At 42.4% G+C, this 20,386-nt stretch overlaps 1 protein-coding gene across 5 annotated transcripts in view; it reads right to left on the bottom strand.

The window, feature by feature from the left end:
* Nucleotides 1-20,386, bottom strand: part of LOC111141376 (staufen double-stranded RNA binding protein 1) — a 56,256-nt gene that overhangs the window by 18,461 nt on the left and 17,409 nt on the right. For 4 of the 5 annotated variants that reach the window (XM_022493870.1, XM_022493871.1, XM_022493872.1 and 1 more), the window contains exons 3-7: nt 19,786-20,074; nt 17,908-18,032; nt 14,719-14,875; nt 12,633-12,771; nt 10,818-11,004 (exon numbers count right to left, since the gene is read on the bottom strand). In XM_022493870.1, the coding sequence (XP_022349578.1) occupies nt 10,818-11,004; nt 12,633-12,771; nt 14,719-14,875; nt 17,908-18,032; nt 19,786-19,990 (813 nt within the window). In that variant the 5' untranslated portion in view covers nt 19,991-20,074. The remainder of the gene's footprint in view (nt 1-10,817; nt 11,005-12,632; nt 12,772-14,718; nt 14,876-17,907; nt 18,033-19,785; nt 20,075-20,386) is intronic. The other variant, XM_022493874.1, reaches the window with a different exon arrangement.

The raw sequence follows: 20,386 nt of genomic DNA, 5'->3' as shown, positions 1-20,386 counted from the left end.
GGAGCGAGACCACCTGTGTGCCATGTGGCAGTGAATTTAAAGGTTAAAAAAAGAAAAAAAGTATTATTTCACACTTGGGTCAGCTTGTACCTCGTAAATTCACCATAAACAACCCCACACCTAACAGACTTGGGGGTATGAATCAGCCTCATCATGGCCCAACCACAATTGCCCACAGCTGCTCGGGAAGAGAGACTCCCAAAGCCTTCCTTGAGGCCCGGCAAGCCACATTTTGGAAAATGTCAGAATACAGACAGCTCTGTGTAGGACATGACAAGTTCGAATAGAAGTCTCTCCATCTAAGTATGCAGGTTTCTCATTTGGACATGAAGTCCCTGGAAACCCACTTTTTAAAAGAAAATAAAAGGATGCAACGGAAATGACAAAATTGTGTACAAAATCTTGTCCTCACTGCTGCTGGCAAAAATGCAAGTGCAGGGCGCCTGGGTGGTTCAGTTGGTGAAGCGACTGCCTTTGGCTCAGGTCATGATCCTGGAGTCCGGGGATCAAGTCCCACATCGGGCTCCCAGGTCCAAGGGGAGTCTGCTTCTCCCTCTGACCTTCTCCCCTCTCATGCGCTCTTTGACTGTCTCGCCTTTTCAAAGAAATAAATAAAATCTTTTTAAAAAAGCAAGCGCAAACTAATCAAGTCCGCTCAACAAAGGCTGAGACTCTCTAACAAGGTTCCTTTACCGTCCTCCAGCCCCGGCTGGGATGAGGGAGGGCGGAGCTCTCCTCGGTGCAAGCTGTTAACCGCACTCTCCAGGGTGGCGGCGAAAACGCGAATCCAGATGAGCTCAGTAATAGCAATGCCCCCCTCCCTGCAAATCGTGGCAAGAGAGCTGCATTTTTCTTCATATTATTGCGATTCTTTTATCAAAGAATTTGTAAAATCCTATTTCCAAAACTAGAACTTTCTGAAAGAACCCATGGCTAAAACTGCAGAATAGGCAGAATGCAGGACTATCCAGGATTTTATTGGTTGTGCATTTCTATACCTTCATCAGATAGATCTTACACCTCAATGGATCAATTATTTCACACTATAATGAAAAAAGAAAGCCTCTTAAGTTAAAAATATTAATACCAAAAAAAAATATTAATACCATCAAGAATATAATCCTATACCAGTGAATTCATCCCAGACACTCTCTCTTATCTCTCCCGCCATGATGGCGGTATTCTCTTTCCAGTTGGGTTCTACTTCACCCTCTGAAAAATAGTCAGAACTATTTGCATAGCATTTCTGGTGTCTTTATTAACTTAAAGATACTTTTATTCTTGTTTAAATCGTAAGCAGAAAGTGGGCCTGACTTTTTATGAGAGCATCTTTAAAGCCAGAAATCTTCAAGCAAGATGACTTAGAGCTCCGTGGAGGTTTGGTTTAAAATTTATTTTTTAAACAAGTTTTAAACTTAAAACAAGCAAACAAAAAAACCACCCTGTATTTTAGCATTTCAACAAATGGTGCTTAGAAAAATGGATTTCCGGGGCGCCTGGGTGGCTCAGTGGGTTAAAGCCTCTGCCTTTGGCTCAGGTCATGATCCCAGGGTCCTGGGATCGAGCCCCGCATTGGGCTCTCTGCTCAGTGGGGAGCCTCCTTCCTCCTCTCTCTCTGCCTGCCTCTCTGCCTACTTGTGATCTCTGTCAAAAAAATAAATAAAAAATCTTAAAAAAAAAAGGAAAAATGGATTTCCATATGCAAACAACAAAAACAAAATTTTAAAAAACCACCTTACACCATATAAAACTCTTAGAAGAAAATATCAGGAAAAAGCTTCATGACGCTGGATGTGGCAGTGACTTCTTGGATAGCAGACAGAAAACAGAGGCAATAAAAGAAAAAGGCGATAAACTGAATTGCATCAAAATCAAACACTTTTGTGCATCAAAAGACACTCTCAAGAAAGTAAAGATGACCCCCAGATAGGAGAAAGTATGTGCAAATTATAGATCTGATGAAGAATTAATATCCAGAATATACCAACAACCCAATGACAAACAATCCAGTTTAAAAATGTTGGGAAAGGACTTGAATAGACATTTTCTGAAGAAGGCAGAAATGAGTACATGAAGAAGGCCAATGAGTACATGAGCTCAGCATCATTCATCATTAGGGAAATGCAAGTCAAAACCACAATAAGACACCACTGTGCACCCCCCCCTTAGGAATGGCCACAGAAAACATCAAGTGTTAGCGAGCCGATGGAGCAGTGGGGATCCCAGGGCATTCCTGGTGGGAATATTAAATGGCCCAGCCTCTGTGCAAAACCGTGGTGGTTCCTCAAAAAGTTAAACATAGGGGCACCTGGGTGGCTCAGAGGGGTAAGCCTCTGCCTTCAGCTCAGATCATGATCTCAGGGTCCTGGGATCGAGCCCCACATCAGGCTCTCTGCTCAGCAGGGAGCCTGCTTCCCTCCTCTCTGCCTACTTGTGATCTCTCTCTCTGTGTCAAATAAATAAATAAAATCTTTAAAAAAAAAAAAGTTAAACATAGATTTACAGGATGATCCAGCAATTACATGAGCAGATACGTACTCGAAAGAACTAAAAGTAGGGACACAAGCAGGTACTGGGACGCCTATGTTTATAGCAGCATTATTCAAGTAGCCAAAAAGTGAAAACAACCGAACATCCAACAACAGATGAATGGATACACAAAACGTGGAACGGTCACACAACGGAGTATTACTCAGCCTTAAAAAGAAAGGAAATGCTGACACATGCTACAACATGGATGGACCTTGAAAACATGATAAATGAAATAAGCCCGACAACAAAAAATGAATATCCACTTATATTAGGTATCTAGAATGGGCAAGCGCACAGAGACAGAAGTAGAATAGATGTTCCGGGGTATGGGGGATGGAGGGAAAGTTACTGTTTAATGCGCACAGAGTTTCAACGTGAGATGATAAAAAAAAAAAAGCTCTAGAAATGGGCAGTAGTGACAGCTGTGCACCACTGAGAATACATTCAGTGCCGCAGAACTGTGCACTTCAAGAATGGTTATAATGGCAACCTTTATGTTTATCTTTGAAAAGCAACTTAAAAAAGTATGTCCCGTACCAAATATTAACACACTAGAGACTGTCAACACGTTAACTTATGCTAACAAGTTAGGTCATTTTTGTGCACAATTCAGGTTTTGGACAGCTGTTTACTCAAAGGATATCCAGAGGTTTTTAAGCAGATAAGCTGTTAAAACAAAGGTTGCACTCGGATGCTGAGTCCAATCACAAAACCAGAACAAAAGTTGGAAATAAACTGGGTGCTGAGGCTAAAATAAGACTTCAGCCACCGTGCGTGTACTCCGATTTTCAAATCTGTTGTTCATTTTACCAGCCCAATTAGTTTTAGCTTTTAATTATGACTTATTTCAAACATTCAGAGAAGTTAAAGAAAAGATAAGTAATGTAACAGGCAATCGTGCTGGATTGAACAAATGTCCCAACATTAAGAACTACTGACATGAAATCTTAATTTTTTTAAGGAAAACAACGAAGCTCCTCTCCCTCTCCTTTCCACAGCAGACTTACTCACGGTTTTAAAATGGGAATATATTGTTCTCAGCCATGTTTTTTTCAAGGCTGAAAACAATATATGGTATGATTGTGTGTTCTGAAAATTCACATACATCATTATCACTATGATTACCTTCCCAAATATTATAAAATTCAAACTTGGAAGTTTATACTAATCAAATGCTACTCTCCTATTTTCTTTTTAAGATTTTATTTATTTATTTGACAGACAGAGATCACAAGTAGGCAGAGAGGCAGGCAGAGAGAAAGAGAGAGGAGGAAGCAGGCTCCCCGCGGAGCAGAGAGCCCGGTGCGGGGCTCGATCCCAGGACCCTGGGATCACGACCTGAGCCGAAGGCAGAGGCTTTAACCCACTGAGCCACCCAGGCGCCCCTACTCTCCTATTTTAAATACTGAGCTTCCACATAAGCCTGATGGAAAACAACAATCCACTGCACAAACCTGAGCTGTAAGCCAGTGTTTCTTAACCGCAGCAGCAGCAGCAGGACCCCTTGGGAGCTCCGCAAAGACAGACAGACGCTCTCTAGATTACTACTCCAGATGAAGGAACTTACATTTTTTTCAGGTAGGGCTTAAAGATTCATTCTATTTAGACTACTTTTTTTTTTCCCCCAAAGACCCCAGCTGATTTTACAACAGAGTGGAGATTCACTGCTCTAAGCCATTGTTTCTCAAGGGATTTCAATAGGGACAAAGCGGCCAGTAAAATAAAAATGCAAAACAAGAAACAGAGATATACATTTACTTGGAAGTGAGAATATGCTGCTCTTTTTACATAATTTTGATATTATCTGGAGTGAACAACATGTTGCAATGGGAAAGCAGCAAAATGAGTCAAAAACAAATCCACAAATACCATTCTCAGTAAAATGGGGAAAGTGTAGTGGAGCCTTAGTCTTACCTTCATGAAGTGGGAATTACTGTTAACATCAATTCCATAGTGTATGGTTCAGCAATAAAATCTAGGCAACATTAAGAAAAGAAAAAAACACTCTGAACCATGCTTAACCCTCAGTATGCCAGAACAAAATAGTCATCTCACCATTTACTATCTGGCTCCAACAGACTCTTTATTTTTCTATATTTAGTCATTCTATAAATAACATACAGAATAAAAGGACAAGAATCTTTTCCTTAGAGATTTTAACAAGAAATTAAAACAGCAGGGCACCTGGGTAGAGCAGGGCACCTGGGTGGCTCAGTCAATTAGGCACAAGACTTGTGAATCTGGCTCAGGTCATGATCTCAGGTCAAGGGACAGAGGCCCACATCGGGCATTGCACTGGGCAGGGAGTCTGTTTGAGATTTTCTCTCCCTCTGCCCTCCCCCTACCTCACACCCCGACTTGTTCTCTGTAAAATAAATAAATAAATGTACAAAGAAGAGGAGGAAGAAGAAGAAGGAGGAGGAGGAAGAGGAGGAGGAGAAATTAAAATAGCAAATCCAAGTTTCTATTCTAGGTTTGTAGTCTGGAAGGCATTTATGTACCCCAAATGGGCACAGTCCTTTAAATGCAGCTAATGGGGACGCCTGGGTGGCTCAGTGGGTTTAGCCGCTGCCTTCGGCTCAGGTCATGATCCCGGCGTCCTGGGATCGAGTCCCGCATCGGGCTCCTTGCTCAGCAGGGAGCCTGCTTCTCCCTCTGCCTCTGCCTGCCACTCTATCTGCTTGTGCTCACTCTCGTGCGCTCTCTCTCTGACAAATAAATAAATAAAATCTTTGAAAAAGATAAAAAATAAAAAAAATAAATGCAGCTAATGGCTCATCACCCAGCACGTCTGAACCTAGAGCACACCCCACTTGCAGCAATGCCATTTTCCAAATCCATTCCCAGTGAGTTCTAGCTTATCATGACTTCTGATTCTTCCGGTAGCGGTATCATCAGAACACACTACTTGTGAAACTGACTCATAACTGTATCGAAGAGAGAACAGCTATCTTCTTTGCTCTCTAACTACGAAATGCTTTCATTTTTAGATTTGTGAACCCCCAAAGAAGGATCTAATGTTTGTGTTTTTTTTTTGAGTTTTTTCATGGTCTTAACATCTACATCCTCCCAATGACCTTTGTACACACACCTCCTTTTGCATTTGTCCACTTATTTTGTGGACCGTAAGTGGTGAGAAATAAATTCTGGCGGCCAAATATCATAAAAATTGAAAGAATGCTGTTACACATACTTTTTAATAAATCAAAACAGGATGTTCCCGATTCTTGTCACAAAATAATGTCACAATGTCCTTTCTATTGAATGGCAGAAGAGAATACACATTTCCTTTCCATACACCATAAAAATATACTGTCCACTCGCCGATCCTTCAGTTTGGGAGAGCTTATCTAAGATGCCGTCTGAAGATTCACAGTCTGAGATTCGCTTAAACTCTCAAACCCACCATCACCACTGGAGTCTAGGGCACGTTCTCACTTGTCTAATAACGGGAAGGTCTTCCTCTGTCATCTTTCTTCCTTTTGTCACTAGAGGCAAAGAAAAATCCTGCCTTCGCACCTGAGTTCAAGGAAAGCTAAGAGCACAGGAAAAAGATGGGGTCTCCGGTCTTCTGCATCTTCTGGGAAGGAGGCGCCGCAGTGGGCAGCGCAGCAGGCACAGCAATGGCGATGCAATGAGTACCTCCCTGCTGCGGCAGCCAGCCCGGGACGGCATCGTCTCTCCATGTCCTTGTAGCTGAGTCTCGCTCAGCATGTTTAGGCATGGATGACAAAGAGTGCTGAAATGATACGTAGGAGGACAAATGCAGCAGGCCTCACTCAAGACAAAGGAAAACTTAGATTCCCTAAGATGAAGATTTACAAAAGTGTCCAAAGGACCTATGTGGTCAGTATTTAAGACAGAAAGGATTTTATTCTACTTAAAAAAGTAAGTATGTTTTCTCTCTTTGTTCTTTGTAAGATCTCCAGAAAAGAATACAAGTCACACAGTATCACTCCTTACAGAGCCTGAAAAAGCAGCTCAAAAATGAAAATTGGGTCCAACAGACCTGGAAGAACAATAAAAATCGAAGTCTCCAATTTTCAATTTTAGTTTAAGCCCCACCTAAATACGTCCCTGGCCCAAGTGAACGTAAGACTCAAAACCAGAAGAGCTATGTGTATTTATTTTTACACAAGTACTATTTATTAAAAAAAGGTACAATTTTTTTTTGAAGTCTGTTTCCTACCACCACCACCAAGAGAAACTACTTTTAAAACCTGATGCAGCCTTCAAGGCAGAAACTATGTGCAAACAAACACACACACAGGCACACACACATACACACAGAAGGCACTTCCACTGACTTAAACACAAACAGGATCACACTATCTACGAAATTACAGCTGTAAGGTTCTTAACCCCCTTCCTACCCTTATAGTGCGGGCCTCCTTTCATGCCTATGTGTGCAGATCTACCACACCCTGCCGACACGAAGCTAGCTCCTGTTTTGTCTATTACAAATACTGTAGCTATTAGCCATCTTGCTCCCAGCAGCCCAGACACTGAATAAGTCATTCCTTATTACCATAAACCTTAGATTCAAAAACAAACAAACAAAAACCAAAAAGCATATTCTTAACGCAGGACCTTTACACAGGCTGCTGCCATTCCTCTGCTTCTGTCTGGTCTCTGCTTCAATGCCGCTTCCTCAGAAAGAACTTCTCTGAACGCATCACCGTCACTCCAGTTTATTTATTTATTTATTTTTTTTAAAGATTTTATTTATTTATTTGTCAGAGAGAGAGAGAGGGAGAGAGAGCAAGCACAGGCAGACAGAATGGCAGGCAGAGGCAGAGGGAGAAGCAGGCTCCCTGATGAGCAAGGAGCCCGATGTGGGACTCGATCCCAGGACGCTGGGATCATGACCTGAGCCGAAGGCAGCTGCTTAACCAACTGAGCCACCCAGGTGTCCCTGGTCACTCCAATTTAAAGGAAACATCTGGGGTGCCTGGGTGGTAGAGTCGGTTAAATGTCTGACTCCTGGTTTCAGCTTAGGTCATGATCTCGGGGTCACAGTATCGAGCCCCACACTGGACTCTACACTCAGCACAGAGTCCACCTGAAATGCTCTTTCCCTCTCTCGGTGCCCCTCTGGTTCATGCACGCTCTCTCTCTCAAATACTAAATAAATAAATAAGACATCTGACACTCTCATAATACTTGCTACTTCCCACCCGAGCACTCACTGCACCCCGATGATTCTAATATTAACATTTGTCAGCTGATCAATGAAACCCCACCAGGGAAGCAACACGGCTGTGGTTTTTTTCCCTCAGGGCCTAGCACGATGCCTATCGTCAAGGGACCTGACTGCATCTGCCTTGTAGGCAGAAACTGCTGTCTTTATTGGCCATGTTTTAGAAAAGATGAATTGATCCACCACACAATCACATGCCCTACAAATCGTCAACAGCAAAACAAACAATTTGCTTAAAATTATAATTCCCATGCCTGGCAGGCCAGGGGCAAACACAGTGCTCACACCTGTTGGCAGCGGTCTAAAATGATACCATCTTTCCAGCGGGGAACGTGGCCATCTACCCTGCCATGCATTTCCACTCCAGGTCCGTGGCTCATAAAAACAGTCTCAGACTTGCACAAAGATTTAACTACAACAGTGCTCTTCACTACCTATTTTCTAACACTCTGTAACCATTAAAAAGTGCTCAGATGCCAGCTGAGTTTGAGTCCTCCCAGGAATTATAATAGGCATGACAATGTATTCATGATAAGCAGTTCTGTGAAAAAAAGTGGTTACCATACAATATCACCCCACTTCTGTTAAATAGATGCATGTATTTACTTAAATATGCAGTGACATCCACCAAAATGTTTAATTTTTAAATTTTTATCGTTCACATGCATTAATTGTAAGTAAACCAAGTTAAAGATACCTTTTCTTTTTTTTTTAATATTTTATTTATTTGAGAGAGAGACCACAAGCAGGGGGAGCAGCAGGCAAAGTGAGAGGAAGAAGCAGGCCCCTTGTGGGGCAGGGAGCCATGCATGGGTTTGATCCCAGGACCCTGGGATCACAACCTGAACTGAAGGCAGATGCTTAATCAACTGAGGCACCCAGGTGCCCCTAAAGATACCTTCTAAAAATGTCCCCCTTGGGGCACGTGGGACTCCAACTCTTGATTTCAGCTCAGGTCATGATCTCAGGACCCTAAGATCGAGTCCTGAGATCAATGCCCAGTTGGGCTCCGCACTAGGTGTGCAGCCTACTTGGGATTTTCTCTCTCTTGCTCCCTTCTCCCTTTGCCCGTCCCAGCTCACTTGCACGTGTGCTTTCTTTCTCTTAAAATTAATTAATTAATTAAAATTTAAAAAAATGTCTCTCTTCGCGTCCTACTACCCACCCACCCAGGAGGCCTGGTAAATCACTGAGGCTAAGTGTTTCATTAATCAGCGCAAAGGAAGTCTCATCCAACTCAGTGATTCTAGTTTCTGCAGCACTGGTTACGCCAGTCTCAGCCATTCTGAAGGGCACTGTCTCTATCTCAAACCATAGAGAACTAGAACAGGGGCTCGAGGAGATTTACCATTACTCTCAGCAAATACTATTACTCTGTCCACACGCCAGATGAACCCGTGAAGCTCAGCCCAGGAGAGCGCGTCCCCTCCCCCTCCGCCCCGTCAGGCAGGAGCTGACCACGCTGCTCCAGGGCCACAGGGTCCGACTGGTGACACCCAACGGGTACCTGCCCTTTTCAACAATATGGGGAGAACTTCCAAGCAGGATTCAAAGTGGGGTGGCCGCCTAAGGGGGAAGCACTGAGAATACTTAGGACCAGGGGTTCCCAAACCCTGATCAAGCTTCAGAGCTACTCCAAGAGCACATTTAAAAAGGAAAAGAAAAAAGAAAAAAATTAAGAAAAGCAAAAGACAGACTCCTATTAGAATTATGTGGGTTGGACCAAGGAATTTTTTTTTTTTTAAACTTCTCAAGTGGTTCTGAAGCAGAGAGCCCACATACCAGTGTTCAGCGATCGTTTAACAACTGCTGGCTACGAAAAACTGAGAAATAACTACCCCATCTGACTCCAATTACATTAGCACCAAAGTGAAATCAAAAAATGCAAAGCCTCCAAAATGACTCAGATGATACTACCTACTGCCTCTGACAAACCTCACCAGTGAGAAGCTTGTCTCTTTAACTCCATGAAATCGCCCCCTTCTAAATTACAGTCCCTTTTTTTACTTGGTCCTCAGTGGACCCTGGAAACAGATCATCTGTTTTAAAATGTGTGACACACCATAAAGAAAAAGTCAGACTTTCTAAGACTATGTTCCTATTCAGTCACAAGGTGTTAGAGATTTAAAAAACCTGGCCCCCAAATTCTTTGACACTCTTTTCATCCAGAAGTAGGGTTCTTAACATTGTCAATGTACTAAAAGCAACTGAATCTGTATATTTAAAACAGTTAAAACTGTTGAATTTATGTGGTGTGAATTTCATCTAATTAATAAAAAGGGAGGTTTCTGTATTTCCACCTTTTGAATCTGGACTCTGTGCCTCCTTGACCTGTAGAATATAGCAGAAGCAACGCTATGGGGATTTCTGGGCTTAGCCCTTAAGAAATTGGAAGCTGCTTCCTTTCCTGTCTTCTAGGATACTCGCTCTTAGAAGCCAGCACCATACCATGAGGATGGGGAAGCAGCCTCTGCTCAGGTTAACAGAGGAACAGAGGTACTCGAGCCAGAGCCCCTGCTGAGCTCCCAGCCGACGCCAGCACCAACTTCCAGCCAAGTGAGGGAGTCATCTTGAAAACGGATGCTCTGGCGCCTGGAACCACCTCAGCCAAAGCTATGGGGAGCAGAGACCATCTCCCGCGCAGAGCCCTGCCTAAACTGCAGATACGTGAGCAAAATAAATGCCAAGAGGTGTTAAGCCACTAGGTTTTGTAATGGTTTGTTATCCAGCAAAAGGTACAACGTAACAGAGCAGCTGGTCAAAAAATGGCTACATAAAATTCTCTGAGCTCGTACTGTAACTGCAGTCGATTCGGATAAGCACCATCTTTTGCACCGAAGAATTCATCCACGCACGTGCTTCGCAATTCAACTGAGTCACAATCTTCCTACCATGTTCACTCAAAACTATACCACGGAGGAAAAAAGGCATCTTTCTTGCTAAAACATTTTCTTAAGGGGGTGGGGAGAGGCCAGAAAGCTACAGAGCACAAAATCACGTACGCTACCAAACAGCAAACATTACAGACAGCTCTCAATGCATCTTCTCAGAAAAAGCCCCCAAGAGGATGCCTCTCCCCACGCACCTGCTCGCCCAGCCGCCTCCCCTCCGGCCTCTCGGGCTGCGGCTCACTCTGCAGGGTCCGCAAGGCTTTCGCAGCTGCGTCGTGTTTTGCGGCCTGCCTCGTCTTGCCTTTCCCGTTAAATTGCTGTCCTCCCACGGAAAGCTCAACTTGATAAAGTAAAGGTGGTACTGGAAATGGGTAAAAATACCTGAAAGTAAAAAGAGGGTTAGCAGAGTTACAACCTTAGATCGTTAAGTCACCTGTATGTTCCTCCCTGGTAAATTCTGGGTCTTGCCCTCATCACGGGTCCTAAATCACATCAGGCTTCCTTGCCGTTAAGGACTCCTCCTCAGTACACACGGAGATTTCGTAGGCTTACACCGGATTAGAACTGGCACACAGGATGAGCAAATACTATTTAGGCAACAACCTTATGTTCCACAGAATGGACTAGCTTACAAATTACATGAGTTCAGTTTGTAATGCTAAACCGAATTTACAAAATCTAAAATGAATTAGGCTTTGCCTGAGGTAGAAAACTTAACTTGCTCTTTCTCACATCTGAGAGTCACAGTTGCCTGTCTCCAGAAAAGGCTGGGAATTTTTAAACAAAAGTTTCTTGTTTTTTTGTTTTTTTCTTAGAAAGGGCCCTCATTTCTGAAAACCCCAACAAGTCTCTACAGCCTGGCAGAGCCTGGCTTCTCACATTTCAGAGCTTGTACTTTTTAAATGGCTTTGCCTCCATCCAAGTCAGGCAGGGAATGAAGACTTCCATTCCGATCACCAGTCTATCCACTAACGTCTGGACTGCCAACAGGAGGTTTTTAATACGTGAAGCTTTCAGGGTTTCAATTAGTATTTTACTGCACCTGTACTCCAAGGCTATTACAAAGCACAGAAGCTCAAAGTCAAAAAGTACCCAATAAGCAATAATTAGCAAATTTAGGGGTGAGTGGGTGGCTCAGTCGGTTGGGCATCTGCCTTTGGCTCAGGTCATAGTCTTGGGGTCCTGGGACTGGGCCCTGCATCAGGCTTCCTGCTCAGCGGGAAGTCTGCTTCTCCTCCCCCTGTCTTTATCCCCCTCTTCTGTTCTCTCTCTCTCTCTCAAATAAATAAATAAAATCTTTAAAAAAAACAAAACAAAACAAAAAAACTAGGGGCGCCTGGGTGGCTTAGTGGGTTAAAGCCTCTGCCTTCTTCGGCTCAGGTCACGATCCCAGGGTCTTGGGATTGAGCCCTGTGTCGGGCTCTATGCTCAGTGGGGAGCCCGCTTCCACCTCTCTGCCTACTTATGATCTCTGTCAAATAAATAAATAAAATCTTTTAAAAAAAACAACAACAAATCTATGGGTGCAGAGAATCTTAGTGATGTAAGAATCGTGCTCAAATTAACAAAGCATTTAAAAAGGTGATCTTTAACCAAATTTTCTCAGGTCAAGCCACACTGCTAGTGAGGAACACGCTCAGGCCCTTGCTAGAGATAGTTTTGTTTTTAAGGATTTTATTTATTCATTTGTGAGAGAGAGAGATAGAGAGCATAGGCAGGAGAGAGCCAGAGGGAAGGGGAGAAGCAAATTCCCTGCTGAGCTGGGAGCCTGACATGGGGCTCGATCCCAGGATCTGGGAATCATGACCTGAGCTGAAGGCAGAGGCTTAACGATCTGAGCCACCCAGGCACCCCTAGTAAAAAGTACCAGCACAATTAAGACTGACTTTAACATTTGGCAAGCCTACAGATGACCAAATCATGATGTGCTCCACAATCTACAGATTTTATTCTTCTGTGTCAAATATGAGCTGTATTTTCACCTGTATTTAAAACAAACTGATACATACCTCGGGGGATAAGCACCTCCTCTCATGTTGTAGTTGTAGGTGGACTGCATCCGAGAGTATGGGTCGACAGGCTTGTACATGGGTTTTTTTCCCAGTCTCATGCACAGTGCATTTAGCTCTACCGTAGGGGTTATGCTTTCTGCAACACAGAATCAACAGAGAGAACTGGCTGTTTTCTGACACGAGAATGACGGTCACTAAAATCAGAAAGAACAGCATGCTTTCTACTAATTGGACTCACAATGCATTTCATGAAAGGATCTAAGTACTTCACTGCTAGGCATCAGGTCAGGAAATCCAAGAATCTGCTGTGATTTCTAGATATTAATACACAGTCAACAGCACAAAATACACCGTAAGGGCTACCAGAGGGGCAACAATTAGCACAAGATGTTATCAGTGAAAGCCACTCAATTCCAGTTATTAGAAATCAGTTCTAGTGCACATCAAAATCCACGATTAAAAAAAATCCCTTATGACTGTCCAGATCATTTTACTGTTTGGGAATCCTTAGCCAATAAAACTCTGTACTAACTTGCTGGGTTATTGCCTTATACTTAGAAGTAGGTTTATGCACACTATTTCACAGAATGATGCGTGTATTAAGTACTAACTGGACGCAAAGCACTGTGCTAAGGGGATACAATTCTTGCCCCAGAGGATTCAAATAACACAAACACTCTCAAAAACTACTACACAACAGGACGTGTGCTATAAGGAAAGGTGTGGAATCACTGAGGAAGAGACAAGTAAATTGTATCTGGAGAAGACAGGTGAGGGTTGCAAAATATTCAAGTATTTCCAATCTCGGTATTTACATTGGGATTTGACCTATGAGAATACTTGTAGGAAAATGAGTTCTGTTGCCATATAAACAAGAGCAAGTAAAAGTTATCTCAGAATTATCAACTGTAAAAATGCACACTGTTCATAGTCTAACTTTTTTTTCTCTCAGTTCATCCAGTTCATAAACCATAAAACACATGTAAAAAAGGAAACCCAGGCTGGAAAGAGTAGTGTCAGTGCACAATCACATTTGAAAACAACACTTTCACATCAAACACAGAACAACACTAGCAATGGCAAAGTTCAACTTAAATGTACACAAAAATCCACTTTAAAATGCCTCTTTAGGATGTATGTAGAGGAAAATAAAAAATGACTTGATTCTGTACTATAACTGGTTCAACTAAATTTAGTACATGAATCAAATCTATAAGGGTATCCTTGGGTTTGCATAATCAGAGGGTCACAGAAGTAATCAGCTTCTCTCTTCCTAACATAAGAATTTTACTTCTTATGTGATTCATACAGTTGCATTTTAATGTAACCTAAATCATCTTAAGAGCAGTTCAGACCCAGAAAATTTACCTGCAGTAGAGAATGAATCTGAAACACCACGAAGAAATTAAAAGCAACAATAAAGGTGTGGCCAAGATCCCTCGGATTTCCTCCTGTGTACAAAGGGACTGGGACAGCTTGGTGTGCCTGACCGGTCGTAGCCACTCCCACCCACCGTGGTACGTCAGTGGTTCCCAAGCATTTACCAGACGCTCTTCTCTATTAGTCTTCTTCCAGCTTGGGTCCCTTGTTTGAAGAGATATTATCTACTAAAAGTATTTAAGTAATAAATATTTAAGTTATTTTCTCATTCTGTTTAATGATCAGGAGACATGTAACTGAAAATCAGGGTTTCTGATCAACATCTTATAACTGGTATTTCCACACAGGGTTGAAGTGATTCCAGCTAAGGCCTACATGCTTGGCAATCTGTACAACCCTATCGAGGAACAAAGGATATTTTCGCTAAGCTTTTCTGAAACCTTGAAAATTGTTTGGTGACACCCCCCACCTCTCAGGACCTTCTTTCCAGATCGTCAGGAGTCACGGGACCAGAGATTGGGAACCAAGGCTTTAGATTTCGAGTATGGTTAAGGATTCTGAAAAGGTAAGCGTTTGCCACTGGTAGTGTAGAAACTGTGCTTTCAAAGTCAACAAGTTAGTTAAGAAAGAATTCATATACATACTGAACGGGTACCTCTAAACACACTTTTGAAAGGAACCTGTCTTGGCCCACGCATAATACCTGGATTCCTTCCTTCGCTACGAAAAGGGCGGACTATGGGTTTAGGAAATTTTGTTCCTTCCAAAGCTTTGGCAGCAGCTGTGTGCTGGGCTTTTTTAATACTAGTTCCTTCAGCTTCCCAGTGCTGATCTCCAAGTGTTAGCTGTACTGTAAACACCTACAAATGAAAATTGTGAGCTCTCAATTCATGAAACCTGATGTTGACTACAGTATGTCACTTGGACCTTGAACATTTCTTAGGGCCTTGGTTTAAAAGGCCTGATCATTATCTTGGCAATTTATCCCTTCATCCCCATTTTCTGTTGTTTTTATAAACACCAAAATATATATATATATATATATCATTGACCAGCATTGAATAGCGTTCTATGACAAAACTAGGCTTTGAAAAATGGGGGTAAGCACAGATAAAGAAATGTTTTCCTACATATTAAATATTAGACACCGATTATTGGAAGTCATCCAAATAGAAACTGTCTTCCAACTATTTCTCATGGAAGAAATACAGCAAACTTGATTTAGACACATAGTAGTATCTCATATAAATTTAGACATTTGTTTTGATGTTCTCATGCATGTGTGGTCTCTTGTATGAAAACACAATCCCAGAAGGACAAAAACTGGCATAAATTTGGGAATGTCACCCAGGCTCTTAAAACGCTGCCTTCTGCTTTCCTAAGGCTTTATTATTCAGACACTCCCTCCCCCTTCAGAGAAAATCTGATCCACAGCAAGCAAAGATCCAGAAACGTTTCTGAACTCAAGGAGGCATCCGACACAGCAAATTCTGTCTTCAGCACATGCTGACAACGGCAAGTCTCTTTATTCCTTTTTAAGCATAAAGGTAACCCAAATACATACTCCATTCTTAAAATTAGGTTATGTTAATCCTATCAGAACTGAATTAATACTCGGTCAAAAAATGTGACCCATCACACCACAGTGCTTCTCTAACTTTGGTGCTCATCCAGGAGGCTTGGTAAAATACACATGCCCAGGGATTTTGACTGAGGAGTAAGAGGGGAGACTGGAGCAAATGTATCTTCAGTAAACTCCTCTCATCATTCCGACGCACGTGAAGTTTGAGACTCACTAGTGTGGAATTTAGCAAAACCAACTGGAGCTTTTATTTTTCTGCTTTTCTTTATCACTGGCTAGCACCCTGTTGCATCTACAAATAATCTACATAAGAAACGCTGATGTGAATACATCCACATCATCTGAAAATGTCTAGATCATTGAAATTGGGTGCCTAAAGGGATGGGTGCGACTTGCCTTCACAGCCGATTTTTCTTGTAGGTCTTAACTTCAGGATTCCCCCAGTACACAGCTTCCACTAAAGGGGAAAAATAAAAAAATCCTCATCCCTCTGAACCCTTAGGGGGTCCCCTGAATTAATGCTGCAGTTCACAAGGTTATTCATTTAGCACAGAGAGCACGGACTCAAACCCGCGGCTAGCCCGAGCAGCCAAAGAGCAGGTGCCCGCAGCGCTGAGCAATCCCCCGGGCAGTTCATGATCCTTTCATGGAAAGACACTGAGGGGAAAAAGCTAAAAAAAAACAAAGAGTTAATTTTATCAACAGTCTTGCCTTTCTCCAGCACTTTCCCCATCCGCGCTGTTGCCGCTCTGCTGCCTCCCACGAGGAGGGTTGGTAGCGAGGTTACAATCTAGGTTTTAATAGAATTAAAACGATATCACTCCACTGACTTTTTAAAGAGTCTAACAGTCACCTAGGAGGGAGTCACTTTTCCTCTTTCAGTAACTTAAAGGTTTAAAAAAAGGCGGGGAGGGGCCAGTTACAGATTGAACACACAGCCAAATTACCTACAGTACCACTAAAGTTTAAATGAAAAAGTACACATTTCAAAAAATACCAAAAACAGTTAATAAAGGGAATCCCAAAGTTAAGGTCTGCAAAAAAAATCCTGTAGCAGAAACAGAACAGTTATAGAAAATCACTAATTGCCTTCCAAAAGTAAAGAAACATTTCAAATATGATCATGCTTTAGAATGTTAAAACTAGCTTCACCTGAGTAGAAATTTCTGTGTTTCTTAAATGCGTAATGATAATGACTACCATTTCTGAAGCACTCACTAAATGCCAGGCACCGTGCTCCACACTTTTAACATATAGTCTCTCATTTAATTCTCACAGTAGGCCTATTTGGGTAGGTATTATCCCCATTTTACAGAAAAGGAGACTGAGGTTCCAAAAAAAAGTAGTAGCTTGCCCAAGGTCACACAGCTAGAAGAAGCTGAGATTTACACCCAGATCTGTCTCACACCAAAGGGGACTCACCTAACCACACTTTGGTGCCTACTTAGGACTGTGGCTGATGTTACTTTTAGTCACACGAAATGGGAAACTTGATTCAAAGCTTGAGGTTTGCGTGTCAAGAAAAATGAGGTATAAAGAGACCAATAACTCATCCTTAATTATATTATCTTTATTGCAAAGCTAGGATCAGAAATAGGAGATCCGATTCCTTCTCTCTGATACCATACCCTCTCTCACACTGCAGCTGCAAAGATAAAGCCAGATATACACACATTTAAGTTCCAAGATTTACATTAGCAGAGATATCAAACAAGCTTCAAAGACTGAGGTCCTGAATAAAAAATAGTAAAAATTTAAATTACAGTCAGTCTTCCATTCTCTAAGGTATGGGGAAAGGCAAGGATAAGTGAAATCAGAGACTTCCCAAAGGACTCCCTCGGAGACTAATTTCTAACCCTCATCCTCAAACCTTTTACCTGGATTGCTAACAAGTGGCAGAATGGATTTCCTGTTCCCTCCACTCCCTGCCCGGTCTAAGGAACACGTGCAAACAAGCCGGAAAGGAGTCAGAGGCAGGCGATAGCCAGGAGGCCCAGAGCCTGGAAAATTCACAGGAAATCATTCACAGGTGCTTGGGAATTGTCTCTATTCAGAGTCCTAAACACAACCACACACTAACTGGAATTTTAAAAGCCATACATCCCAAAAAGAAGCATGTCTTTCCTTTGACCCATTCTGCAAGGATGAAGAGAAGTGACTTGCCAAAAATCTAGACTTTTGCATCTCTGGAAGACAGCCTCAGTGGTTGGAAAGTACGTATTCTGAATCACAGCACCACTCGGAGCAACATAAAGACAGAAAACATTCCTGGTGGGTTATAAATGCACAAGCAGTATGGACAATATTTACCTTACAGTGAGCTGGACCTTGCTCACGCAAAAGCTTATACTCAGGCTGAATCTTGTTGAAACGGGCTAACTCATTCACAAGACACATTGGGGTTTTCTCTTTGGGGTGTGCCATGCTAGAAGGAACTGAAAAATAACGTCAGAGCAATAAAGTCAACTAGCAGTGTACAGTACTGCTGCTCTCCCGGGGATCAGAAGAGGGAACACAACGGTCTAAGGAGGCAGGGCAGCAGCGACACTCAGCTGCAAACCGCGCTGGGCCGCCTGCCTAAAGGCATAGCTGGGGTCTGCTCTGAACCGGCCCAAGCCAGGGACCCCAGGAGAGGGTGTCTTCCGAAGAGAGAGAACCATGGCAGCAAGCAAGATTTGAAATCAGATGAAGCACTGTTATTATAACCAACCACGGGAATAACACGGAGGTCTTGTGAGCCCAGACACGCTCGTTACCACAAGAGCCGTCAGCCGGACCCTGTCGGTTATTGCACAAAGCTCAACGTGCCAATGCCATTTCTCAGACAACGACTGTCATGTTCCACACGGCTACCTTCTCGTTCCTGGGGCATCCCCTAGTCTTATCTCCAGAGGCTGCCACCCTCAGACTTTATCTACTTCTGAGAATTACACAAGTTAAATAAAATAAAATGGCCTTGGCAGGCAGGAGTTTTACAAAGTGAGTAGGATGTGGATATAAGAACACATTAGAAGAAAACGCAATAAATTCCACAGGACTGAAACAGTCTGTGACATTTCCTTTGAAGATGGTCTCCAACGGCAAATTTGGGGAAAACTGAACCTGGTGGGTATTGTGACAAGTCAAGATGGCTCTCCGGTGAGCCAGTCCAAGGAAGCCTAGAGGGAGGGTGAGAGATGCCATGCAGCTGAGAGGGGGAGAGCCAACACTCTAAGAACAGATTTATAAAGTAAAGGAAATGAGAAACGGAGGAGGAAATGCAAGGGAAATTGTCAGACACAAGGGGCTGAAAGAATTTGTTAGAAGGTGACTCTGCTATGGAGACACCCATGCTGGCACCCCATTTAATCGGTTTTGCCACTCTGGGGAAGGGTTGGGAAGCTGAATATTGTTTTCAGGATTATTTATTTTTCAGGTGTTTCAAGTCTTTTCTCATCAACGAGCACATTTATTTATAAACTTTTTTTTTTCTAAACCAATGTGGGGCTCGAACTTACAACCCCGAGATCAAGGGTCGCATGTTCTTCAGATTGAGCCAGCCACACGCCCCATCAACGAGCACATTTAGTTCATCTTTATTTTCCTAACAGTCAGATTTAAATGCTTCTGAACTTATTTCCTCTTCAAAAATCTGTGTTTCTTTGTTCAATTTCTAATTGGTCCTCACTGTGATTTCTGAACTACCTCTGAAATCACAACTTAAACTTACTTGTTCAAAATAAAAATTAACAAATGCCAATGCACTCTCTTGCTTTCCGGTAAATATAGCTGTTCCCTTGCTTGGGATATAATCTTACAGACATTTAAAACAAGGGCTTACAAATACAAGAATTGTCAGTTCTGGGAAATAATTTAAAAAGCAGAATTTTTCCATACAACAATACAAATCCAAAGTGGTATTTATTCAATCCTTTCTGCTGGCCACCACTTTATAATAAGCTAGGTTTTATAGTTCAGTTTTCAATTCCCTTTCTTAACACTTTGAAATGATCTGTCAACTCAGGCCTCCGACAAACCAGTATACAACCGAGTGTTTTACCTCTGGAATAAAGCAACATGGGTGTAAATATTTTCTTCTGCTTCGTGAAGGTAATGTGAGAGCTCCCTACATCTCCAATCTACTTATCAGATCAAAAAACAGGGTAAGAAAACATTTGAAAAAGAAGACACTTGGATTCATACGCTTACCTGCAGCTGCACTGGTGGGTGTAAGAGATGCAGAGGGTAAAGCAGAGTTTTGAATAGGTCTACCTGCATTTTCAGAGGGCAGAGAGCTAGCAGTAGGAGGAATACTCATCAAAGGCTGGGAGAGAAGAGACTGGTTCTTGTTCAGTATTTGGCTCCCTGAGAGAGCAGCAGATGGGTTCTGAACTTGCACTTGAACTTGAGACATGGTCACTTTCAACAAAAGTGAACAACTGCAGGTAAACAGCTTTCAGTGCAGGTTAATTCAGTGCTATGAAGTCTAAAGTTCTACCTAAAAGTTGTAAGGGAAAGAAAATAAAAAGGTAAATTATAGAGGAGATATGTAATTGCCAATATTCAGTCAAAACTGGCATCACCTACTCAAGAATGAAAATAGTCCCATTGAGCTTGTAGCTCCGCTGATGTATTAGAGGTGGGTTTCCTCTCGGTACACAGTGGTCTCTGGCCTTGTGATTTTCTGATACTGCTTTTAAATGACTTGCAATACCCATCTGTTCTGCATTATTTATTTTAAAAAGAGCATCAGTAGAGTTTAATGATCTTCATGGTTGAATATTAAGAATTACAAACTACAGCCTATGTT

Source organism: Enhydra lutris, unplaced genomic scaffold (genome assembly GCF_002288905.1).
Source record: "Enhydra lutris kenyoni isolate GAN:26980312 unplaced genomic scaffold, ASM228890v2 scaffoldscaffold6, whole genome shotgun sequence".
NCBI lineage: Eukaryota > Metazoa > Chordata > Mammalia > Carnivora > Mustelidae > Enhydra > Enhydra lutris.
The sequence above is the reverse complement of the archived record's forward strand: the minus strand, read 5'-3'. Positions and strand labels throughout refer to the sequence as shown.